At 45.3% G+C, this 27264-nt stretch overlaps 1 protein-coding gene across 2 annotated transcripts in view; it reads left to right on the top strand.

Annotated features, from left to right (window-relative positions):
* Positions 1-335: 335 nt before the first annotated feature.
* MGAT4A (alpha-1,3-mannosyl-glycoprotein 4-beta-N-acetylglucosaminyltransferase A) overlaps positions 336-27264 on the top strand; it is an 83038-nt gene continuing 56109 nt past the window's right edge. Inside the window, exons 1-2 of one of the 2 annotated variants that reach the window (XM_077296519.1) lie at positions 336-509; positions 10995-11328. In XM_077296519.1, the coding sequence (XP_077152634.1) occupies positions 11235-11328 (94 nt within the window). In that variant the 5' untranslated portion in view covers positions 336-509; positions 10995-11234. The remainder of the gene's footprint in view (positions 510-10994; positions 11329-27264) is intronic. The other variant, XM_077296520.1, reaches the window with a different exon arrangement.

Below are 27264 nucleotides of genomic sequence, written 5' to 3'. Positions count from 1 at the left end.
GATAACCAGTGGATCAGGTTCCCCTGGTGCCAGGAGTTCCCCAGTCATTATCTACAGTGCAGATCTGTGTGGGCTAGCTGGTACTCGCAGATGGAAGATCTCCGTAGATTGCAGGAGTATCAGCCGGCAGCAGAGGAGGCCGTCAGCGTCCTCCCCCCAGCCTGCCTCCAGCCCTCGGGCCTGTCTGATGTCCTCCCCTGCCGCCGCCCTCCTCCCGCAGCTCGGCCTCTGCTGTCAGTCTGCGCCGCCGGCTGCTGCACTGGCCGGGGGGCGTGGCCTCACTGACAGACCTTCGGGTCGACTCCACTCATGACCGCTGGTTCCCGCCCCTGAGCGCTCGGCATTGGTCGCCTCCTAGTAGTGGGCGGAGCGCTGGAGTCCGGCCGCTGTCGGTGGTGTAGGTGTAGCGGAGGCGGCGGTGAGGCTGATAGGATGTGCGGAGCTCCCGCTGCGGCCGGACACAGCATGGAGACCGGTGTGTGGAGTGCGGCGCTCAGCGGATAGACGACGTGAGTGGCCTGTGTGTGTGGCGGGTGACACGGGCTGGCAGCCATGCAGGGGGGTGTAGCGCTCACAGGGCATGCGTGGGTATGGGCCCCGGGCTCCTCACTAGTGCTGCTGGTGATCCGCAGCAGGGGTCAGTACAGCTCGCGGTGTCCTCCGGTGGTCCTGGAGGGCAGGTGTGTGACCACCCTGGCACCGTGTTACACCCTGTCTGCTCCCAGTCCCTGGCCAGTCCTCCCTGGCACTGATGGCAGTGTCTACAAGGGGGCATGGTTGGTCGCTATGAAGAACAAGGACACTTTCTGGGAGACCCCAGTAATAGAAAAGCTGCAATCCCTCCATCCAGATAATTGGGGAATTGCTCTTCCTGCACTGCCAGCGATGGCTCCTAAGGCTTTAAGCGCCAGTCATGGGCTCGGACCCCACCACCCACTTCTGGCCGTGCTGTGCCCACAGCAGGAGAGCCCAGCCAGGGGCGCAGCAGTGGAGTGATGCCCTGTGCTTCTAACCAGAAGGTGTGGACATGACGACCAGCACGGTGCCCCCGATATATACCCAGCATATTGGGGTATGTTCACACTGTGTCTATTCCGGTTGTTTCTTGCACAGAATCTGATGAAGAAGAAAAGGTTAAAAAAAATAAACCCACTTAGGTAACAACGCCCCCAAAAAAGTCCAGTGTGACCCAGGCTTCCTAGGCTCATGTTTGCTTGTGGCGTTTGGCTGTGTTCTACCCTCCACTGATCTCCGCTGCCTGTATCCTAGGAGTCCGTGCTGCTCTGTGGGGCTCATTAACGGAAACCTGTCACGGAGGTTCTGAGTTCTACCCAGGATCCCCGGGCTGTTTCCCTATAAAGGTATTTCTACATTTGGGTTTTATGCATACCTAATAAAATCCACTTTGTACTTCTCCCGATGGCTGCATGTTGGAAAAGAGGCAGCAATACCAGGGGTGGACGCACGCACACACCTGTGCATTACCAGAATATTGGACCCTCGCAGTAATGTATCTATGGAAGATACCGTTTGCTGCTTTGGAGGTAGTGGTGGGGTTCCCTTACCTTTTGCCCGTTTGCTGCTTTGGAGGTAGAGGTGGGGTTCCTTTACCTTTTGGCCCCTGTTTGCTTTGGAGGTAGCAGTGGGGTACCTTTTACTTTTTGGCCCATTTGCTGCTATGGGGGTAGAGGTGGGGTTCCTTTACCTTTTGGCCCCTGTTTGCTTTGGAGGTAGTGGTGGGGTTCCCTTACCTTTTGCCCGTTTGCTGCTTTGGAGGTAGAGGTGGGGTTCCTTTACCTTTTGGCCCCTGTTTGCTTTGGAGGTAGCAGTGGGGTACCTTTTACTTTTTGGCCCATTTGCTGCTATGGGGGTAGAGGTGGGGTTCCTTTACCTTTTGGCCCCTGTTTGCTTTGGGGGTAGAGGTGGGGTTCCTTTACCTTTTGGCCCCTCTTTGCTGCTTTTGGAGGTAGCGGTGGGGTTCCTTTACCTTTTTGTCCCCCATTTTCTGCTTTGGGGGTAGAGGTGGGGTTCCTTTACCTTTTGTCCCCCATTTGCTGCTTTGGGGGTAGAGGTGGGGTTCCTTTACCTTTTGGCCCCTGTTTGCTGCTTTGGAGGTAGCGGTGGAGTTCCTAAGACTTTTTGGCCCATTTGCTGCTTTGGAGGTAGCAGTGGGGTTCCTTTACCATTTGGCCCCTGTTTGCTGCTTTGGAGGTAGCAGTGGGGTTCCTTTACCTTTTGGCCCCTGTTTGCTGCTTTGGAGGTAGTGGTGGGGTTCCTTTTGGGCCCGTGTGCAGCTGCCTCAATGGAGTGTCCGCCCTCGAGTAACACACTGGGTGCACATCACTGCAGAAATATATACTAGTAGTAAGAGATCAAGCCTCTTGCTAGACCACTCAGGGAAAAGCCAGAACAAGAAACCAATACATTCAGCAGCAGCTTGTAAGAGAGTAGTACAGTGAAGTCATTGGAAAGCTACCCCCCCCCCCCCCAGGGACTCATCAGAGGGTCCCCGAGTATTTGTGTAGCTAGCATTAGGTGTGTAAGTGGGAATCCGCTCTTGTGATGTACTGCCAGAAGGAGATGATGGGGGTCACTTTCCTGTACTGTGGTATTCTGGGTGATTTGCAGAGCGCAGAGTCTCTTGGCTTTAGCACAGTAATGACATGCGATTTCAGGAGTTAATAATTGATGTCTCCACCAGTACTTTGATACTTGTGGGTAGGTTTGGGGGGATTCAGCCGTGCTCTTAGCCCTATTGATCAATTATTGGTATTGTCTCTACTGGATTTGTCTCCGGTGGGATATTATAGGTGCATTTGTTCAATAAGTCCAGATGACATGCACAGTCCGGTTCTTAAAGACCTGCCATTTGTGTCTGCTGAATCGTTTGAGCAGTCTCCTGACTATCCTGATATTTGACATCATTGGTTTATGTGATAAGTTGCCAGGCTCATTTCTGTATAAGCTGGCCTGTAAGTGCGCTTCTGCGGTACAACCAGGGGAACGTTGATGTATAGGGAGAAGCTGCCCTGAGCCGGACATCCTGGGGGCCTTCTTCCCAGCATCTATAGCTGACATAGGATTAGGCAGGGCTCCCGTCACTAAGGCGGGCTATTAAAACCTAGAAATTGGTTTGATCCCCTAAGAGCTTGTTCACATCTAGTGTTGTTTTATTTTTTTCTGAGGAGCATTTTTCGGTGTGAAAATTCCACATCTTTGGTGCATTTTTAATGTATTTTTGCAGCTAGGCATCTTTTACGCCAATGGTGAAAGATGTATGCATTATGTGAATGAGATTTTTGGAAAACTGACAGAAAAGAGCTTATCAAAAACGCTGTATGTGAACTAGCCCTGATAGAGATGCTGGTGAGTGGACGGCACGTCATAGTAATTCCATATCTGGAGCTGCAGATCGTCGGCTCGCTCACCCTAGGATAGGGGGCTACTGACACATCAGGTCTTTTCTTTCTGAAGCTCTGTGACTTTGAGGTGTATTTGTGACTTTGTTCCGTTATTCATTTTGCTAGTGAGTCATAATTCTATGTTTAGTATATGTGGTTATTTCATATTTATAGTGATCACTTCCTATTATATGGCAGCCGTTTTATATGCATTAACAATATGGCTTATTTTCAAGTATTTGATGTATTATTCATTGCAGCTAAGATGGCGCTTTATTAGGACGGGTAGTGAAGTTGTATCACGAAGACACGTCCTGTCCATATGTCCCAAACGACAGAGACACTAATAAGTGGATCCTACTCAGGGGTTCTCCAGTCTATTTTTAAAGGGGTTGTCCACCAATGCACCAGAAAAAAACCCAAAACATTATACTCAGTGTCGGACTGGGGTGCACAGGGCCCACCAGTAACCAAATCCAGGTTTTCAACTACATGCAAATGTGACATTACCCAATTCATTGTTACAAATTTGTGATTAAGGATAGATTGATAAATGAATAAGACTCTCTGCCATTGTCTGTACATAGTGATTCAAGTATATTGTGCCATGTACAGCTTATATAAGAGGGTGGTGCCCCACTCCTGCACAGGGGCCCACCAGGGGATTCTCCGATTCTCCTGTGGGCCAGTCCAAGCCTGATATACATACTTCTTGGACCAGCTGTCATTTCTCCGATCCCTGTTCCGTGTCTCCTGCCAGTCACAAGATGTAAGACAAAGATTTTGTGAAAAAAAAGAAAAAAATATATAGATTTCACTCTGACAGTCACCTCTGGACTGAAAGCGATGATGCCATGACCACTAAGGGACTTGACCGCTGAGGCCACTGAATGGCTCTAGTGCCAAGTGATTGGTGGTCAGGGCGTCATTGCTTCTCATCCAGTAGGGTGATGGATTCCAGGAAGGGTATGTTTTCTAATTTTCTTTTTCCTTTTGGCTTTCCCCTGTCAAGTTTAAAAATATACAAAAGAACCAATTTAGCCTGACCATTTTTACATTTCATTGAAGTACATTTTGCTTTACAATGGTGGATTAGCTATAATCCAGTTGATATGTTGTTCAGAGTGAAAGGGGTTGCCCGGGACTTCTACATTGATGGCCTATCATTAGGATAGGTCATCAGTATCTGATGGGTAGGGGTGCGACACTGCACCCTGCTGCTCAGCTATTCCCTCATTGTCCGGAATGGCTCAGATGGGGAGCTGCACCGCACAGTGCCGTCAACGATATAGTGGTATTGGATGGGTGCAGTACATCTGATCCACCCCATAATGTTTCGAATGCAAGCGGATGTGCAGTACCTGAGTGCGGCCACTATACAATTGACAGAACTGTTCTGTGCTGCACTACAACTGCACACTTAACCTGCTGTCGTTGGCCCTGGAAATAGCCTCCCCGATTAGATATTGATGACCTAGTCTAAGGATAGGCCACCAATGTAAAAGTCCCAACCATCCCCTTAAATTTTAACTAGTGATGTAGAAATAATTCCTTTTGGTCAATACTTTTAGGTTACTTATTAATTGGGTTAAATCCACTCTCCTTCCTCTGGACTCTACTCTCCCAGGCTGCTGTCTGGGGAACACTCACCTGCAAATAGTGCACAAATTGAAATATCTGGGCATAGTGGTTTCTTCTAGCCCTACTAAAAAGGTGTTGGCTGATCGGACTTTCTTCTCCATAAATTTACTGTAGAGGTTATGTGGTGCAGGCTTCCAATGTCAATATCTGGTGCGACTAGATTAAAATGAACCTAATGCCTCAACTACTCTGCATATCGCATAACTCAACCATAAGGCTCCCACTGAGATTGTTTCATAAAATCCAGGGCATTTTTAGGACATTTGTGTGGAAGAAAAAGGGGGCAAGAGTCAAATGAAAAACATTGCAGGGGATTATGGATTCAGGGGAGTTGGCTTTACGTAACCCTTAGATCTGTAATTTGGCTGCAGCAGTTGGGGTTGGTGGGACAACCGAAGACAATGGCCGCATATGTAGCGGGGCATTTCCCTTCTTTGGCAACCTTGGAGGTGGTTCGACCTATCCCGATGTCAAAAGCTTGGGACAAAGTTAAAGGGGTTTTCCCACAAACAAAAGTTCATTTTATTCACTAGATCTTGGAATAATAATAAGTAAACATGGGTGAACCCAAATAGTAAAATTCGGCATCTGTACCGGACACCTACTGTTCAGGCATGGACTCCAAACACTGACTTCACCAGCAAGTCCGTGTTACTGCTTGGGTTTGGCACCCTGAACACAAGGCGTTTCTCGCACTGTCATGTGCATGACAGAACGGCAAACGCTACCTCTGATCAGCAGTAAAATCATTACTCCTGCTGCTGCTAATAACAACGAGAGCAGATGGGGGTATTCATCAGCCAGGACCTGCGCTCTAAATAAATAATACAAAAAAAAAAAAAAAATGGCGTGGCTTCCCCTGTATTTTTGATAGCCAGGCAAAACTGACAGTTGCGGGCTGCAACCATCAGCTATCATCATTAGCAAGGCTGGTTATTAAGAATAGAGGGGTCCCGACGCCGTATTTTTTTAAATTATTTGAATAAATAGTTTTAAAAAAATGCTTTTGAGTCCCCCCATTTTTGACAACCAGCCAAGTTAAAGCAGAGAGCTGGGGGTTGGCATTCTTAGGCTGGTAAGAGGCCATGGATATTGGACCCCTCAGCCTAAAAATAGCTGCCTGCTGCCGCCAAGAAAAGGCGCAACTATTAGATGAGCTAATTCTAGAGCTTTGCCCGGCTCTTCCTGCTTTCCCTTTGGCGGTGGCAAATGGGGGGTTCATATTTGTGGGGTTGATGTCACTTTTTGTATTGTCCGGTGAAATCAAGCCCACAGCTTGGTAATGGAGAGGCGTCTGTAAGACACCTATCCATTACTAATCCTATAGTTCTATGGTAAATAATCACACAGCCAGAATAAAGTTTTTCATTTGAAATAAAAAAAAAAAAACCCCAACACGCTTTTAGTTTTTTATTTAAAAACTAGATGGTGGCCCGATTCTAACGCATCGGGTATTCTAGAATATGTATGTAGTTTATTTATGAAGTTTTCAGAATAATGCAATTTATACACAGGATTCGGCCGGCCGCGACCAATTAGTGAAGTGTGGTTCAAATTCCGTGCCAATTCGCAGGCGGACTGCGACTGTCTCTGATTGTTCGTGGCCGGGCGTGACCAATCGGTGAAGCCAGGGCCGGCTCCAGGTTTTTGAGGGCCCCCAGCGAAAGAGTCTGAGTGGGCCCCCCCTCTTTAACACATACCACGATTCATGATGCACAGATACAACAGAGAAATATAGCACAGCCAAGCAGCGTATAACACAGCCCACGTAGTATATAACACAGCCCACGTAGTATATAACACAGCCCACGTAGTATATAACACAGCCCACGTAGTATATAACACAGCCCACGTAGTATATAACACAGCCCACGTAGTATATAACACAGCCCACGTAGTATATAACACAGCCCACGTAGTATATAACACAGCCCACGTAGTATATAACACAGCCCACGTAGTATATAACACAGCCCACGTAGTATATAACACAGCCCACGTAGTATATAACACAGCCCACGTAGTATATAACACAGCCCACGTAGTATATAACACAGCCCACGTAGTATATAACACAGCCCACGTAGTATATAACACAGCCCACGTAGTATATAACACAGCCCACGTAGTATATAACACAGCCCACGTAGTATATAGCAATGTGAGCACCATATCCCTGTTAAAAAAAATTAAAATAAAAAATAGTTATATACTCACCTTCCGTCGGCCCCCGGATCCCGCCCAGGCGTTTACCGATGCTCCTCGCGACGCTCGAGTCCCAAGAGTGCATTGCGGTCTCGCGAGATGATGACGACGTAGCGGTCTCGCAAGACCGCTACGTCATCATCTCGCGAGACCGCAATGCATGGACTGGACCGTCGCGAGGAGAGGGAAAGGCCTGGGCTTGGATCCGGGGGCCGACAGAAGGTGAGTATATAATTATTATTTATTTTTTTTATTATTTTTAACATTAGATCTTTTTACTATTGATGCTGCATAGGCAGCATCAATAGTAAAAAGTTGGTCACACAGGGTTAACAGCAGCGTTAACTGAGTGCGTTACACCGCAGTCCATTAACGCTGCCATTAACCCTGTGTGAGCGCTGACTGGAGGGGAGTATGGAGCGGCCATTTCGCGGCCGCACCGTGCCCGTCGCTGATTGGTCATGGCCGTTTGACCGCGACCAATCAGCGACTTGGGATTTCCGTGACAGACAGACAGACAGACGGAAGTGACCCTTAGACAAATATACACCCATTCCATTGAAGCCCTTGTGTCCTGTCATAAAGCATTGCTTTTTGAGTGTGTGTATGCTACATGTTTTAGCTTGCTTATGGGTTGAGGAAATGCACTGACATACTGTTCAAATGGAGTTGAAACTCCGTGTAACTTGTTTAAATAGTAGTAAAGATTATCAATAGTTCTTGCCGGCTGTTTCTGAGATACTCAGTGTCATATTTGGTGTATATGCTAATTGGGCGAAAGTTGTTAAACAGTCTTGTTTAGGAGATGAGTGTGTGGGGTTTCAGGCTTTATTTGACTCCAAAATATGAAGAAAAAGAAGTGGCACTCACCCGATGATGCTGTACAAAAAATGTCCTTTATTCAGAGCATACACTCGCAGACATATAATGGAGAGGCGGCTGGTGAGGAGAGGAGTGCAAGGGGAGGCAAGAGGACTCTTGCCTCCCCTTGCACTCCTCTCCTCACCAGTCGCCTCTCCATTATATGTCTGCGAGTGTATGCTCTGAATAAAGGACATTTTTTGTACAGCATCATCGGGTGAGTGCCACTTCTTTTTCTTCATATTTTGGAGTCACATTGCTGCTGATGTTGAGCACCGCCCCAATGCTATTACTTAAATGCATGCCGTAGTGGTTCTAAATTGAGTCTTTTTTTGTCCGCATTTCAACGCTTGGAATCTGAGATTGAGGCAAGCTCCACGTGACATTTAATCTGTGGAGAAAACACCTGGTGCCATTCTACCTCTACTTGTACATATCAGGCTTTATTTGGCTTTATACATTGGTTTTTTTGTTTTGTTTTGTTTATTTTTTTAATTCTTAATTGGTCTTCTGTTTTGAGCCTGCATGCAAATGTAATGTTTTGCCTTTGGTATTAATGTTATTTATTGTAAATTCTCAAAATATAATTTATAAAAAATGAATAAATAATACCTGGTGATTATTGGAACAATAATTGGTAATATAGAAATATTAGGGTTAATAACTGGTGATATAAAAATAACTGGTAATATAAGAATAATAGGGTTAATAACTGGTGATGTATGAATAATACTCTTACTGTTTCTACATTATCAGTTATGTTCCCATGGTCAGTAAACGTTGCGGGTTGGACGCTGCGTACATCCGCAGCTTACAACCCGTAGCGTCCAGATGTTACAGCATAGTGGATGGGATTTCAAGAAATCCCATGTCCACTATGCGGGCACAGACACCTCCGGCTTCCCTGCAGAGACAGACATGCGGCGCGTCTTTCCAGATCGCATCATGTCTATTATCTTGCGGAGATGCTCAGTCTCTGCAAGATAAATATCACCCATCCAATGTATTGTGCGCGGTAATTCCGCACGGTTCAATGAACACATGCGGAATAACCTGCTTTGAAAAGCCGGCAGCGCTTTGGACGGAGCGGACATGTGCTGCGTCCAAATCGCTGCCAATTACTGACCGTGGGGACGTAGCCTTAAAAATACTGATATAGAAATAATAACTAGTAGTATAGGAAAAATAACTGGTATAGAAATTATAACTGGTCATATAGGGTTAGTAACTAGTGATATAGAAATAACCATCAATATAGGAAGAATAGCTGGTAATGTAAGAAAATTGCTGGTCATATAGAAATAACTGATAATATAGGAAGGATAACTGGTAAAATAGGTAATTCTTCTCTAAATACTTCAGGAATGCCCCCGAAGAGAATCGTTATGACTGTGACTGATGATCTTGTTAGACGTTATGCCTTGTGGTTCTTTGTGTCCTGAATCTTTTTGCACTCAGCCATAGCCCCAGACTTCCTTTTAGGGTGTGCTCACACCTACATATAAAAAGTAGGTGAGATTCTCAGCCAGAAAAGTTGGAGAGTGTCAGACCAGTTTTTTTTCTCACCTAGCCTCCGTATAACATCAGCTTTTACATACAGTTATTCTTTGTCATTTCAAACTAGTTTTTGAACTAATAAAACAATCTTATATACAGATATAGATGGAAATATGTAATTGAGATATGTAATTAGTGCAGTTTCTGAGTAGTTTACTGTACATGTATTTAGCTAATAATTAAAGAATTTAAAAGAAAGAAATGGCGTGGGGTCCCCCATATGATTCTTAATTGGCTAAGGGAAAGCGGACAGGTGGGGGCTGATGTTTATAGCCTGGGATGAGGATAATAAACATGGAGCTTCCCAGGCTATTAATATCAACTCACGGCTGTCTACTTGGCCTTTACTGGTTATTAACAAGGGTGTTAACATTCTTCCCCCCCCCCCCCCCAAATAAAAAAAAAAAAAGAAAAAATAACTTGGAGTCCCCCTACTATTAATAACCAGCAAAGGCTAGGCAGACAGCTGCAGACTGATATTAATAACCTAGGAAGTGGCCATGGATATTGGTCCCTTTACAGAGTAAGAATATCAGCCTCAAGCCACCCGAAAAATGGTGCATCCATTAGATGTGTCCGTTCTGGTGCTTAGTCTCGGCTCTTCCCACTTGCCCTGGTGTATTGGCAAATGGAGTAATAGTATAGGGATTGATTTCAGCATTGTAATGTTAGCTTACGTCAAGCTCAAGTGCTAGTAATGGAGAGGCATCTATAAAACGCCCCCATTACTAACCTCATAGTCAAATGTAATAAATACAGAGTAAAGTGCTTTATTTGAAATAAAAACTCCCTGACCCTCTTTTACCCATTTATTAATATACAAATAAAAATAAAAAAAACACAGAAAGCCTCTCCTGTCCGCCGATGATTCACTTGCCCAGCGACGAGCCCTACTCCGCTACATGTGGATGCTCTGCTGAGCGGTAGCATAAAATGCAACTGCTCAGCCTGGCATCCAGGAGACGCTGAGCGTGAAGAATGTAGCTTTAGAGCCGAGTGCTGACATCTGTAAGGTGACTGGAGTCCATAGCTGGTTCACGCTGTGACTTTACTGTGCTCGGCTGATGAAATCTCGGATCTCCTATGAGATGGGTGCTTAAAAATCGCATGGTCGTCACACCCATTGACTTTCATTGCTGAGTCTCGGCCATTTTACACGGCAATACGCAGCATGCTGCAAATATTTCCTCACTCCAATTCCAGGCGAGGAAAAACTCAGATACGCACTGCCTAATTGACTAACATTGTAGTGAGTGCCATGCGAGGTTTTCTTTTAACGCTGATGTGAGCGAACCCTTACTGAAAATATATTTTTTTCTTGTCTTTAAGTAAGAGACAAGAAAACGGAGCAGAACTCAAGGTGAAGTTGCCAGGGACTGAGCTGGAGAAGTGAAAGAACGTCATTATGTTGTGTGTAAGCGGAAGAGCTGAGAGTTCCCTGTCCTGCCAGCTGAGGCGGTTCCATTGATGCATTCCCAGCGCTGTGTAAAAACAAAGTTACCTTTTTCACTTTTTGCATCGTTGATACTTGGAGAAGATATTACGGAACCACTGTGATGGTGCAATGAAATGAGGCTCCGAAATGGAACTGTTGCCACCGCGTTAGTGTTCATCACTTCTTTTCTTAGCCTGTCTTGGTACACCGCCTGGCAAAATGGGAAAGGTAGGTAATTGGCTACTGTAATAATAATATTCTGCCATCCTATAATGTAATCCTCTCCTGTTGTATCACTGGTCTGCTTACAGCGACATACTATGACTGATCCCCGCTGCTAACCCTTCACACAATGATCCCAATTCCTTGTGGTGTGCGTGGGCATGAAACTTTTCCTTGTTCTACAGGTAGCTGGTAGCAAACAGTCCGAGGTCTATTCCCGCGTCCTAGGGCTGTCTACTTGTATAGCCACCATATTCTAACAAATATAACTTTACCTATACACAGACTAATGTTCTTCCATATACACTTATTTAAGTGCATTATAGAAAAAATACGGCTGAGTAATCCAAATTTTGTTTATAGGATGTTTAAATAAAATATGTAACAAGTTTCACATTAGTTATTTCATTTTTTCAGTAAGTTTAATAATCTAACAAAACATCAAATATAGATAAAAGGAACGTATCACATAATTATTATATATATTTGTTATTATTTATTGAAACCAGATATTGCTAAATATTTTTTGTAATCGGTTCTTATTTGATGTACACTATTATATTGTGTTTTTTTGTGCATTTATATTATGAAACACCAAATAAAATTGACATATTTAGGAGGAACACATCACATATATTGTTTTTTTACAAACTTAAATTATATATTTTTTCTAATTTGTTTGTATTTTCTAATTTTAGACTTTATATTCTGTTTTGTGCCCATGACTATATTATTTTATATAAGTAGTGACCTGAAAAAATATGTTGACATGGGCTCTTCAAATTCCGAATCTAGGGGTCCGACTCTCTTCACGCTGATACAGATGTTAGAAATGGCCTTGTTGCTCAGCCAGTGCAGCCGATTCTTCTGCTCTGTTCGTCCTACGTCTACATAGTAATGACTATGCTGGAGACTGCAATGTTGTCCCACTCACAACAGTAGGACACTTCTGCAGTTCTCGGCAGCTTCACATGCACTGTTGTTTTCTGCAATATATATGAAATAAAAATGTCATATTTCACACGATGTGTAAAATCTCCATCTGGCAGCGAAATCTAGGTTACTGTGCAGTGTGTGATTAATCACACCTAAGCTGCCTCTCCTGCCGCAGAATTGGCAGCCAGATGTTTATCCCACACCAAGGTTACAGAGGACTGAATGAAAACTTATAGCCCCCATTCATCATTTACATTTACTTTTTTGTCTTGTGGTATTGGTTGCTGTTTTTGCACCAAAATAATACCTGTACTCCCCTCCCGTGCCGGCGGCGTTCCAGCGGTGTCGGCACTCTCGTTCCTGGAGCTCACATGAGATTCAGCCCAAATAATTGTGTAAGGGTGTAATGTGTCTTAACATATGTATGGAAGTAATATGTAGGGGGTCTGCTTAAGGCCCCTTTCACACATCAGTTTTTTGCCGTCAGTCACAATCCGTTGGATCGACGGATCTGTCGCAGATTGTGAAAAACTGATGCGACTGAATCCATCGCATCAGTTTTTCATCCGTTTTATGACAGATCCGTTTTTTAAAAACGCCCAATAGGAGGCTCCCAAACGTTATTGGCTACTGAAAACCTACAAATACAGTGTTTCTACACCCCATATTTGACAGGTTGTAGAGCAAGTGGCAAAAATGGAAGGTGTGATTGTGAACATTTTACTTTTGAGGCTAATCGTTTGGAAGCGATCGTTCTTGAAAAGGAGCTAGAAAGACAGCGCATCATGCTTCTGCGCCGGTGTCGTTTTTGGATCCACCCAATCACTGCACTGAGAATGACGTGGGGTGTATTCTACGTTATATATGGCTGGGTCGCTGGTAGGCCTGGCTGGGTCGCTGGATACTTTAACTCTTGCTGGCTGGACTCTTGCTGGCTTGCTTGCTGGGACATGGATGAGTGAAGCCCTTCCTGGCAGGTTTTATATAACTTTCCTAATTGGGGGCTGACTAATTGGATCCTAATTAAATCAGAGCATGCTGAGTTTAATTTGATGGATCTGGCGCCCATAGGCTTCCATTTAAGCAAATGACGAATGGCGACGGATCTGTTGCTGTCCGATTTTTCGACGTGCACAAAAAACTTTACTTTGTCTGTCTTCTCCGGCCGCCGGACAAACAATTTTTGACGGATCCGGCGAACGACGGATGAAACGTGAGGCCATCCGTCGCAATCTGTCGCTAATACAAGTCTATGAGAAAAAAAACGGATCCGGTGGCATCAGTTGCCAGATTCGTTTTTTCAACATTCGACGGATTGCGGCTGATGGCAAAAATTCATGTTTTGCTTTGGTGCTTGATCCTGGAGATCTTGCAGTTTTTTAGTTGATGCATTAAAAACTGTGGTTCCCTTTAAAATTTATTACAGTTTAAGAATTATCCCATAATATGCACAAACACATATTCAGGAGATGATATTTAGCTTGACAGCAGCGTTGGCAGTCATTGAAGATTTTCCTTGGCACATCCTTAGAACTTCTGTTGGATAAGTACGTCCATGGCAAACTTAATCCATAGTTTTCTATATTAGAAGCCACAAATATCTTTCTGTATATAATTATCTTACTGTCCTATTTCTGAGTGCCGCGCATGCGTGAGGAGACGAAAGAGGCACAAGAGACCCAGAGTATTTTCATACTTTGTATTGCATAATTACATTTCTTTAGTCCTTGAGAAGCAATTGCTACAATAAAGAAATATTTGCCCTTTTCCAGGTTCCTCTTATTGCACTCACTGTTAAAATTCCCAAAAAATAAAAACTTCAAGAAGACCTGCATATCCAGACCAGATTTCCTGTTACGGATCATTTTGAGACGACTACCCAGTGGGGGTCTACTTTCCAATGCAATTTTGAATAGTTGTCGCAATAAGGTTTTACCGTATGTCATACTTAATACATTTTGATTCAAGATCAAACACTAACCTTAGACAAAGGATGAAGACTTTCTTACAGCACTGTATGTGCTTGTGCAAACGGATTATGTATTTAATCGCTGCTGTTCTTCTGCTGCTATAATATTAAAACCTAATTTCATGAAAACCTGAAAATTCAAGTGTAACTGAGTCCAACATCACACTCCTCCCTGTTATTATAGTGCCATTTATTCCATGGTGCTTTACATGTGAAAAGGGTTTACATAAGAAAAACAAGTACAATAATGTTAAGCAATACAAGTCATGACTGGTACAGGAGGAAAGAGAACCCTATCCACGAGGGCTCAGTTTACAAGGGATGGGTGAGGATACAGTAGGCAAGGAGAGAGGTGGTTGTTCAGCAGTATAGTGAAGAGATAGTGTCACAGGGTTACCGCGACAGAGGAGACAGAAGACCACATCATCTGATGGCTCCTACTCCTGCTCTGAAAAGAAGCACTTCACCTTTTTAAACAGTGTAGTTTTGCAGTACAGAGGTTAATCGGCCATGTTGAAAGCTTTGGGAGTCTGGGCTCTCAGCTGAGCATGGTTAACCACTTCTATCCCCTATATAATCGGAGTCCTGACTGACACACATTGTCAGAGCTAGCTTATGCTGTATGGCTGGGAGGATAGTTATTTGGTTATATGTAAAGGCGTTTGGTGGGTTTATCAGTGACTGTTGCTTGCTTTAGTAACTGTGATAATTCCATTTCCTTCTTCTACTTTGATTTGTCCCCATCCTCCACTCCTTGGTGCATTCCTCTGTTATATTTCAGTAAATATTTGTATGCCTGGTATTTTTCCATCGCCCCTATCTGTGTTGCCTTGTTCGTCTGGTTGGTGTACTGCAGTGCACAGCTGCTCTCCCCATCCCTGCATGGGGGGAGGGAACAGACTGAGGGCGGATTCAGGAGATAAGGTAAGGTACGTGACCCCGGCATCTTCAGAAGTAACCCGGGGAACTGGCCGAGCTAAGGCACACCCTAGCGTTAGGAACAGGGAAGGAGCCCCTGATCCCCCGGGTCACCTGACATCCGAGTCACGACACATGGTTACTGCAGGTTGTACGCATGTCGGAAGAGGATGGTCTACGGATTCCTTTTGACGGTTTCCACGGTAGATGAGTCTGATGTGTTGTGGTAGAGATTTCCAGGGTAGGGGGATGCATGAGAGAAATCTTGTATGCGATTGTGGGATGAGGAGATAAGAGGGGAGTAGAGAAGGAGATCGTGTGAAGATCGGAGGTTTCGTGTAAGTACCGGGAGACTAGGTCACAGATGTATGGAGGAAACAGGTTGTTGGATGGTTTTGTATGCCTTGGTCTGGGTTTTGAACTGGAGTCTCTTGGCAATGGGGAGCCAGTGAAGAGAAATACAGAGAAGAGTGGCCAGGAAATGGTGTGGGACAAGTGGAATAGTCGGGTTGCAGAGTTCAGGATAGATTGGAGGGGTAACATTGTTAGAGGGGAGGCCACAAAACAGGAGGATGCAGTAGTCGAAACTTGAGATAAGGGCATGCACTAGTGTTTTTGCAGATTTTTGATTAAGGAATGTATGGTTTGGTTGAATTATTTTTGAGTCTGCAGGAAGTAGAAAGGGCTTGGATATGTGGAGGAGAGATCAGAGTCAAGGATTACCCCCAGGCAGCTAGCTTGCGGGACTGGGGAGAGTGAGCAGCTATTGACTTTGATGGCTAGGTCGAGTGAGGGAAATAGGGTGGAAAGATGATGAATTTTGTTTTTATCCATGTTAAGTTTTAGAAATTTAGAATACAAAACTCCCAAATACATTTTGTGAGCGCATGAGGTCTGGCAGTAGATACGCCAAAAGACCCCGACCTCACCAAATCAGCTCAAAACAAACCATGCCAAAAGGAGAAAAATTCAGAGCAATGATTTATAAAACAAACTTTAATTGCCATAAATAGTACAAAAATACAGGTCCTTCTCAAAAAATTAGCATATAGTGTTAAATTTCATTATTTACCATAATGTAATGATTACAATTAAACTTTCATATATTATAGATTCATTATCCACCAACTGAAATTTGTCAGGTCTTTTATTGTTTTAATACTGATGATTTTGGCATACAACTCCTGATAACCCAAAAAACCTGTCTCAATAAATTAGCATATCAAGAAAAGGTTCTCTAAACGACCTATTACCCTAATCTTCTGAATCAACTAATTAACTCTAAACACATGCAAAAGATACCTGAGGCTTTTAAAAACTCCCTGCCTGGTTCATTACTCAAAACCCCCATCATGGGTAAGACTAGCGACCTGACAGATGTCAAGAAGGCCATCATTGACACCCTCAAGCAAGAGGGTAAGACCCAGAAAGAAATTTCTCAACAAATAGGCTGTTCCCAGAGTGCTGTATCAAGGCACCTCAATGGTAAGTCTGTTGGAAGGAAAAAATGTGGCAGAAAATGCTGTACAACGAGAAGAGGTGACCGGACCCTGAGGAAGATTGTGGAGAAGGACCGATTCCAGACCTTGGGGAACCTGAGGAAGCAGTGGACTGAGTCTGGTGTGGAAATATCCAGAGCCACCGTGCACAGGCGTGTGCAGGAAATGGGCTACAGAGAAGCAGCACTGGACTGTTGCTAAGTGGTCCCAAGTACTTTTTTCTGATGAAAGCAAATTTTGCATGTCATTCGGAAATCAAGGTGCCAGAGTCTGGAGGAAGACTGGGGAGAAGGAAATGCCAAAATGCCTGAAGTCCAGTGTCAAGTACCCACAGTCAGTGATGGTGTGGGGTGCCATGTCAGCTGCTGGTGTTGGTCCACTGTGTTTCATCAAGGGCAGGGTCAATGCAGCTAGCTATCAGGAGATTTTGGAGCACTTCATGCTTCCATCGGCTGAAATGCTTTATGGAGATGAAGATTTCATTTTTCAGCACGACCTGGCACCTGCTCACAGTGCCAAAACCACTGGTAAATGGTTTACTGACCATGGTATTACTGTGCTCAATTGGCCTGCCAACTCTCCTGACCTGAACCCCATAGAGAATCTGTGGGATATTGTGAAGAGAAAGTTGAGAGACGCAAGACCCAACACTCTGGATGAGCTTAAGGCCGCTATTGAAGCATCCTGGGCCTCCATAACATCTCAGCAGTGTCACAGGCTGATTGCCTCCATGCCACGCCGCATTGAAGCAGTCATTTCTGCCAAAGGATTCCCGACCAAGTATTGAGTGCATAACTGAACATTATTATTTGATGGTTTTTTTGTTTGTTATTAAAAAACACTTTTATTTGATTGGACGGGTGAAATATGCTAATTTATTGAGAGGTTTTTTGGGTTATCAGGAGCTGTATGCCAAAATCATCAGTATTAAAACAATAAAAGACCTGACAAATTTCAGTTGGTGGATAATGAATCTATAATATATGAAAGTTTAAATGTAATCATTACATTATGGTAAATAATGAAATTTAACACTATATGCTAATTTTTTGAGAAGGACCTGTATATATCAAAACATTACATTATTTAATGACTAGAGCACAGGATGAATGTCCCAGGAATGCTGGAAAAGCGCCCATCCCCCCACTCCCCCAGATGTAAATACCCTTGTAATGGTATGCATAAGGAAAAGCACCTACACTATCCAACCAAGGTCACCCCAAAACAGTGGGATTCTATAGTAATGCCATTAAGTATGGTGGTGGAAAGAGGGTGCTAGCACTTACCACTACACAGAGGTAGGAGGGGGCGGTCGGGCGATGGTCCCCAACGCACGTTTCGTGGCCACCAGTGCCACTTCCTCAGGGGGAACTATACTATACTATAGAATCCCACTGTTTTGGGGTGACCTTGGTTGGATAGTGTAGGTGCTTTTCCTTATGCATACCATTACAAGGGTATTTACATCTGGGGGAGTGGGGGGATGGGCGCTTTTCCAGCATTCCTGGGACATTCATCCTGTGCTCTAGTCATTAAATAATGTAATGTTTTGATATATATTTTTGTACTATTTATGGCAATTAAAGTTTGTTTTATAAATCATTGCTCTGAATTTTTCTCCTTTTGGCATGGTTTTAAAAATTTAGCATAGAAGAAAGATGAAATTGCAGACAGACAATGTATGATTCTGGTTAGTAAGGAGGTGATATCGGGTCAAGAGCGGTAGATCTGTGTGTCATCAGCATAGAGGTGATACCGAAAGCCATTGGACTTTGAGTTGTCCCAGGCCAAAGGTGTACATGGAGAAGAGAGAGAGGGTCCTATAGCTGAACCTTGGGGGACGCCGACAGAAGATGGGCGAGATGATGATGAGGTGGTGTGCAAGTGGGAAATGCTGAATGTCTGGACTGTGAGGTATGAAGAGATCCAAGATAGGGCAAAGTCTATGATAGAATTTGTAGTAAGAGGGAGTGGTCCACGATGTTGAAGGCAGAGGACAGGTCCAGGAGGAGGAAGGAGTGGTGTCGCTTTCATTTGGCAGTTAGTAGGTCATTGGTAACTTTAGTCAAGGCAGTTTCGGTGGAATGATGCGATGGAAAGTCAGATTGTAAGCGGTCGAAGAGTGAATAGGAGATGAGGTGGGAGGACTTTTGAAAATGGAAGTGTTGTTCCAGTGGTTTTGAGACATAGGGGAAAAGGGATATGGGGTTGATAGCTAGACAGTAGCATTTGTATCCCTTTTTTTAGGTTATTTTATGGCAATATGGCTGTGTAGTTGACCTTGTTTAAAAGGAAGCTATAATCACAAAATACCTATTGTTTATATCTGTTTTTTTGTTAATGTATTTTATGGCAAACATTTTTCTACATATCACAATCTGTATTAAAAAAAGATAACAATGCAATTTTCACGCTGCCACTGGGGATTTTCTTAGACTTTAACTTTCTGTTGTTTCAGGAAACAACACATGTACATAGTTGAATTGGTTAGATTCAGACCCTATATTTTGTGTTGATTCATCTATTGAGCTTGTGCAAAGATCATTGTGAAGGACAAAGTAGCTGTGATGTAGCTTATTATGATCGGTAGATTCTTTATTACCCTATTTTTCGGACCATAAGACACACTTTTTTTCCTCCAAATTTGGAAGGAAAGTGTAGGTGCGTCTTATGGTCTGGATGTAACGTGGGGAGGGGGTGGCAGCAGCGAGTGGGATCCACTGTTATCGCTCTCACAGGAGGCAGAAAAATGTCCCCACTGCCTGGCTGCAGCGCTGGGGAAACCATGTGATCCCGATGACTAAAGTGCAGTGAATATTCATTAGCTGCTTCCTCGCCCACCTGTCAGCTGAGCAGTGAGCAGGGAGCAGCCATTGAATAGTCCTTCACTTAAGCAGGGACACACATGGTTTCCCCAGCGCTGGATTCCTGCAGCTGCTAGGGAGATCTGTGTCCGGTTGTGGAGGGGACAGCAGCAGGGGCCAGAGGAGACAAGATAGCCAGATACCTGCCTGGGCTGCTCTGTCTTCCATCCTCTGCACTTACTGTTCAGGTCAGAGGGTCCGATGTCTCGATTAGTGTGCTAGTCGCCCTCTGCCTGAACAGTCAGAGCAGAGGATGGAAGACAGAGTGGCGCGTGGAACGAGGAAGGTGACTATCGCAAGTGCCGGGGGCCTGAGCGAAGAGAGGTGAGTATGTGATTTTTTTTATTTTTTTTATTTTAATCGCAGCAACAGCATATGGGGCAAGTGTGTGGAGCATCGTATGGGGCCACAATGTATGGAGCATCATATGGGGCCACAATGTATGGAGCATCGTATGGGGCCACAATGTATGGAGCATCATATGGGGCCACAATGTATGGAGCATCGTATGGGGCCACAATGTATGGAGCATCGTATGGGGCCACAATGTATGGAGCATCGTATGGGGCCACAATGTATGGAGCATCGTATGGGGCCACAATGTATGGAGCATCATATGGGGCCAGGGCTGCCACTAGAAATTTCGGGGCCCCATACTGGCAAAATTTCCGGGGCCGCCTTGAGACTCCGCCCAGGCTCCACCCCAGCCCCGCCTCCACGCTCCACCCCTCAAACTGTCCACAGTCCCACCGCTCTCTCTTGGAAAATCTCCACTTCTCACCTATCACACATTGACAGTGTCACAGATCACACATATAGCCGGCAGCTTTTGTTTTGGCCAATAGATTTTTTAAGCCACCAAAATGACAAGGTAGACACTTTTGGCCAGGCCCTACTCTACTGTAACCTATTAAATATTTGTTAAAATATGCAATACAATTTAGGTATATTTTTATTTATTTTTAAATTTTTAAAATGACCTATAATACCACATACAAGGAGCAAATACCACAGCACCATGACCAGACACCATATTATCACCACAGTGACCTATAATACGATCTACAAGGCACAAATACCGCCACACCATGACCAGATGACATATTACCACCACAGTGATCGAATAATATCAAATACAAGGAACAAATACCACAACATCATGACCAGACCACATATTACCACCACATAGTGACTGAATACTACAATACTGATCAATAATAAAAAAAACACACAATACTATCACCATAAGTGCCATTATACACAGGAGATCTGTACTTAGTATGCAGTGTGTGTGTACAGGTAATACAGTGATCACCAGTGACATTATACACAGGAGCTCTGTATATAGTGTATAGGTAATCCAGTGATCACCGGTGACATTATACACAGGACCTCTGTATATAGTATACAGTGTATAGTGTCAGTGTAACACACTGACTCACCAGTGACGTCTCTAGGTGAAGTCCTTCATCTTTCATCCCTCACAGACCGCCATCACTTCATCCAGCCAGGACTTGTCTCTGCAGGAAATAACACAGTTATCTCGAGTTCCACTTGCAGAACACATTACTTAATTTTCCCAACTTCTACATTACACCACATGAAGAAGGCGACATAGTATCACTCTACACAGTAATAGGACCGCCCCTCCATTTAAAACAGTGTACTCAAAAAATAAAATAAATACATCACTGCAGTAATATCCCTTAATTAGCCCCTATGGTAATTAATATTCGCCATCCTAGCCCCCGTGTGTCTCATTCCTGGCATCAGCCATATGTTCTCCCATCCTGCCCTAATGAGTATCCATCCTGCCCCATATGATCTCCCCATCTGTCTCCATCGTATGCATCCTGCCCCATCCGTCTCCAATCCTGCCTCCAGTGTCTCCAATCATGCCCGTATCACCATTCTGCCCCGTCTCCAATCATGTCCCCAGTGTCTCCAGTCATGCCCCAGTGTCTCCAGTCATGCCCCAGTGTCTCCAGTCATGCCCCAGTGTCTCCAGTCATGCCCCAGTGTCTCCAGCGTTCTGCCCCAGTGTCTCCAGCATTCTGCCCTGGGCCCCCCGGATCGCCGCTCAAAATAAAAAATAAAAATAAATTAAAAAATAAATAAATAAAAAAAACAAAACAAAAAGTTCTGCTTACCTGCCGCGCTCCTGCTCTCTCCACCCAGCTGAAGTGTGCACTCGCCGGCGACTGACAATGACGTCAGATGCCGGCGACATGCACGCTGCGGCTGACGTCAGCTGCAAGCCTCAGATTGCGGGCCCGCACGTCAATAGCGTTAAACAGCTGCAGCGCCGGCCGCCGTTAAGGACCCGGTTCAGCCTGCGGCTGCCGGTAGGGGCCCGGTGAGCAGATGAGAGGGGGCCAGATGCGGGCCCCCTCTGCCCACCGGGCCCCATACGCCAGTCACGGCTGTAATGCCCTGATGGCGGCCCTGTATGGGGCCACAATGTATGGAGCATCATATGGGGCCACAATGTATGGAGCATCATATGGGGCCACAATGTATGGAGCATCATATGGGGCCACAATGTATGGAGCATCATATGGCGCCACAATGTATGGAGTATCTTATGGCGCCACAATGTATGGAGCATCGTATGGGGCCACAATGCATGGAGCATCGTATGGGGCCATAATGTATGGAACATCGTATGGGGCCATAATGTATGGAGCATCTTATGGGGCATAATGTGTGGAGTATCTCTTGCTGTATAATGTGTGGAGCATCTTATTGGGCCATAATGTGTGGAGCATCTTATGGGACCATCAACCTTTATGCAGCATTATATGGGGCATATTTTAATATGGAGCATTATATGGGGCGTATTTTGTATGGAGCATCTTATGGGGCCCATCATGAACTGTATGGAGCATTATATGGGGCTCCTGATTCAATATGGATATTCAAAAACACTTAACCTACTGATGTCTCAATTAATTTTACTTTTATTGGTATCTATTTTTATTTTTGACATTTACCGGTAGCTGCTGCATTTTCCACCCTAGGCGTATACTTGAGTCAATAAGTTTTCCCACTTTTTTGTGGCAAAATTAGGGGGTCGGCTTATACTCAGGTCGGCTTATACTCGAGTATATACAGTAATAGTATGTTATTTATGTTATTAAATATTTTACCACTTTTTTTCCGTATTTTCCACCTGTAAAACCTGGGTGCGTCTTATAGTCCGAAAAATACGGTATATGTGTATAGAGGGATTATCTATCATTGTAATCCTGCTTTGAGCCTGCTGAAAACCCTCCTGAAGTTACCGGAAGTTTGAGTCTATAAAAAAAACAAACAAAAAAAAACCTTATGACCAGTGTAAAAATTGGAAGATTGCTATTTTTTTTGTAAAATAACTTGATGTGGGAAAAAAACATTGCCCAGGTTTTGTTTCTGTAGTTTTTTCTTAAAGAGATTGTATTGCCTATTTCTCTAGTCACCTTCCACGACAGCCACTTCGGAGGTTGTCTTCCCCGCCCTAATAGGGGACAGGAACACAAAGAGGTTAAATACCCCTCCCCTTCCTGCACCGCCAGTGTTTTCCTGTCCCCTATGGGGCATGAAGAGATTCTGAAGGGGCTGCCGTGGCCGGCGACCGGAGCTCCACTTACCAAAGCCGGGCAGCATGAGGTCGGGCTCCCTCCTCAAAGACGCTGCTCCCGTCTCCTCTCTTCGGAGGGACTCGGGACCTTCCCGCCCCCCCTGCGCTCCCTTCGTGGGGTAAAGCGGGGCGGTGACGTGCGCACCGAGGGCCTCCTGCAGCCCCTCGGATTCCTCCTCCCTGCTGCAGCGCTGGAGGTGGCGCGCGTCTCGGAGCCTGTGGCCGGCCGACGGCTGGGTCACTTCCGTGTTGACGCGCGTCACTTCCGGTTCACTCAGGTGCGTTCCAGGGAGCACGCGCCGGCCGGCAATGGCGTCCGAAGCAGCAGAAACGCCATACAGCAGCTGTTTCGGGGGCGTTCTAGGACCCTACCCCAATCGGGCGATGGGGGGGGAGGAGCACCATGACGCTGGCCCCTCGATCCTTCATAAGAGATCCGGGTAGCAAGGTAAGCTGTCTGACTGTGCACTAACGTGACGGACATGGACGGTGACAGACCCCCTTGCTCTGCAAATGCCAGCGTTCCCCCTCCTACCAAAGTAAGTAGCAGGTGTTGGGCCCAGCTATCCCCTATATACATATATACATATATGTATATATAAGTATATACCCTTAAGTGGCTTAGCAAACCCTCTCTCTCTCTCTTATAGGGAGAAAAGGTTTCTGATCCTAGAAAGTCAAGCCACAAATGTAAAGTGTGTGCGACCAAGCTCCCATTAACATACGGGAAAAAGCTCTGCCAATCCTGTACGGATGAGGTCCTACGCACGGAACAACCCTCGCTGCTGGATAGCATTAGATCCCTAATTAAAGACGAGGTCCGTTCCTCTATGGCCACCTTCTCACAAATGTCGGTGCCTCAGCCGCCCCCTCCAAAGAAGAGGAAAAAAGACCCAGTAGAATCTGACCCAGACTCAGGGGAAATCCAGTCCTCGGGTTCGGAAGATAACTGGGAAAATGAAGGCTCTACTTCAACTCCCACCCCTAAATCAGAAAACAAAAAGTACTACTTTAATTCTGAGGACATGAGTGAACTAATCAGTTTAGTACGAGGCACCATGGGGGTAGAGGATGAAGAAGTTACACTCACAGTACAAGATGAGATGTTTGAGGGTCTGAAACCCAAAGATCGAAAAGAGTTTCCAGTGCATAAGAATTTACGAGATCTAATTCTTCATGAATGGGACCTCCCTGAAAAAGGTCTGACTGTGCCATCAGAACTAAAAAACCGGTGTCCATTGGACGGGGATAACTCTCTATGGGAAACCCCGAAAGTGGATGTGCAAGTGTCCAGGGTAACTAAGAAAACAGCCCTTCCATTTGAGGACTCCTCACAACTCAAAGATCCGATGGATCGTAAAATAGAGAGTTTGTTAAAAAAGTCCTGGGACACCTCCACAAATTTACTGAAGTCCAATATAGCATCCACTTGCGTGGCCAGATCTCTATTTGTCTGGTTACGCAAGCTTGAGGATCACTTGACACAGGGTACCCCAAGAGAGGAAATTCTAGACTCCCTAACCTTGTTACAGAAGGCAACGGGATTCCTAGCTGATGCTTCTGCTGAATCGGTCCGAGTAGCCGCGAAAGCTGCCGTCCTTTCTAACTTTTCCAGGAGGGCACTCTGGATAAAATCCTGTCTCCAAGTCCAAATTATGTAGCATACCCTTTCAGGGTCATAATGTGTTTGGACCTGTTCTGGATGACATTTTGGATAAGGCGGCAGATAAAAAGAAATCTCTCCCTGAGCAGAAGATTCCTAAAAAGCGCTTTTTTCGTCCCTCCCGTGACCAACCTTCACAGAGGGGAAAAGGCAAAACGGGAAGGTGGAGCTATCCCAAGGGAGGCAGGGGTAAAAATATCCTGGCCCCTCAGGCCCAACAAACCCCAGATAAGCAATGACTGTGCTCCGGTCGGGGGTCGACTCTCACGTTTCTTCACCAACTGGCGGAACATCTCCACAAATCAGTGGGTCCTTCGTACAGTTCAAGAGGGACTAAAAATAGAATTCGTGAGACAACCCCCTCAATGCCTAAGGATAACCTCCCTTCAAAACCCAGACCTCCAAAACTCCTTGTTACAAGATCTACAAAAATTACTGCGGTCAAATGTAATCTCGCAGGTACCGAAATTGGAGGAAGGACGTGGTCATTACTCACGCCTTTTTCTGATAACCAAGCCATCGGGGATGAACAGAATTATAATAAATTTGAAACCCTTGAACGAATCAGTCCGGTACAGGAGATTCAAAATGGAGACAGTCAAATCAGTGATCCCCCTCATCGGTCAAAATTGGATGATGGCGACTGTGGATCTGAGGGATGCTTATTACCATGTGCCAATCCACCCAGAGCACAGGAAATTCCTCAGATTCGCAGTCTCCAGGGGTCACCAGATCGAACATTTCCAGTTCAATGTCCTCCCCTTCGGGATCTCATCAGCCCCGCGGGTTTTCACAAAAATTATGGCAGAAGCAATAATCTTCATCCGTCAACAAGGAATATGCATCGTCCCGTATTTAGACGACTTCCTGATTATGGCTCCATCTGCCCCCCGTCTGGAAACAGACGTATCAAAGACCCTAGAGATACTACAAACTCTGGGTTGGATCCCAAATCTGGAGAAGTCAGAGGTCCGTCCCTCCACAAGGAGAAAATTTCTGGGGGTGCTGCTGGACTCGGAAGTAAGAACATCTTTTCTGCCCAAAGATCATCAAATCAACCTTGTCCGCAAAGTAGCCAAATTCAGGGGCCAGCGTACACCGACCCTCAGAGAATCAATGTCTGTACTAGGGTCCCTGACCGCATGTATACAATCGGTGTCCTGGGCACAGGCTCACACACGAGCTCTCCAGACTTATGTACTCCTACATTCCAGGAGACGACAGATTCCATTGAGTCAAAAGATTCCTCTCCCTGGCCATGTAAAAGCATCTCTGAAATGGTGGCTAGATTACCAAAATCTCCAGAGAGGAGTCAGCTGGGATCACCTTCCCCTAAAAACACTCCGCTCAGATGCCAGCAAAAGAGGCTGGGGTGCAGTGGTAGAGGGTTTCCACTTTCAAGGACAATGGGCATCGAATATCAGCAGCAGCTCCTCAAATCTAAGTCTAAGGGAACTAAAAGCTGTAGAGGAAGCCCTAAAAGCGTCATCTTCGATGATCAAGAATCATCACGTTCGTATTTATTCGGACAACATGACCACGGTAGCCTATCTACGACACCAGGGAGGAACGAAGTATGCCTCTCTGAAGGAAGTAGCTGCAAGAATATTTTTCTGGGCAGAGAAAAACCTTCTATCGGTTACAGCAGTACATCTGAGGGGGTTAGACAACACTCAGGCGGATTTCCTCAGCAGGAAAGACGTTCATCCAGGAGAGTGGTCCCTAGACCAGACAGTGTTTCAATCCCTAACCTCAAAATGGGGTACTCCAGAGGTGGATCTATTCGCCAACAGGCAAAATGCAAAGGGAGAAACATTTTTCTCCCTTCACCACAAAGACAAGGCACAGGGATTAGATGCCTTCTCACAGCGGTGGAAGTTCAACCTTGCATACGCTTTTCCTCCCATTCCCATGCTGGCGAAAACTCTGCAGAAGATCAGAGCGGAAGGAGTGACCACAATTTTGATTGCCCCACTATGGCCCGGGAGGAGTTGGTACGGCGCCCTGTTAGATATGGCCCTGGAAGGTCCCTACCTTCTACCTCAAAAGCCCGATCTCCTACACCAGGGTCCCCTACTACATCCAGACCTGAACAGGTTGAACTTGGCAGCATGGCTACTGAAGCCACAATCTTAAAAGCTAAAGGTCTCTCGGATGACGTAATTCAAACCCTTCAAAAAAGCAGGAAAGCGGTAACCAACGCCATCTATACTAAGGTCTGGAGAAAATTTACGTCCTGGTGCTCCCCAGAAGTTCCAGACCCCTTCAATCCTGATATAGCAAAAATCCTGCAATTTTTACAGAAGGGCTTGGAAATGGGCCTTACCCCTAACACACTCAAAGTGCTAGTATCGGCCCTTAGTAGCTTTTTTGATTCCAGTTTAGCCAATCACCGCTGGGTCAAACGATTTATGACAGCAGCATCCAGAATTCGTCCTACGCTCCGTAGTAAGGTGCCTCCCTGGGACCTCAAT

This window comes from Ranitomeya variabilis, chromosome 3, assembly GCF_051348905.1.
Source record: "Ranitomeya variabilis isolate aRanVar5 chromosome 3, aRanVar5.hap1, whole genome shotgun sequence".
Taxonomy (NCBI): domain Eukaryota; kingdom Metazoa; phylum Chordata; class Amphibia; order Anura; family Dendrobatidae; genus Ranitomeya; species Ranitomeya variabilis.
The sequence above is the reverse complement of the archived record's forward strand: the minus strand, read 5'-3'. Positions and strand labels throughout refer to the sequence as shown.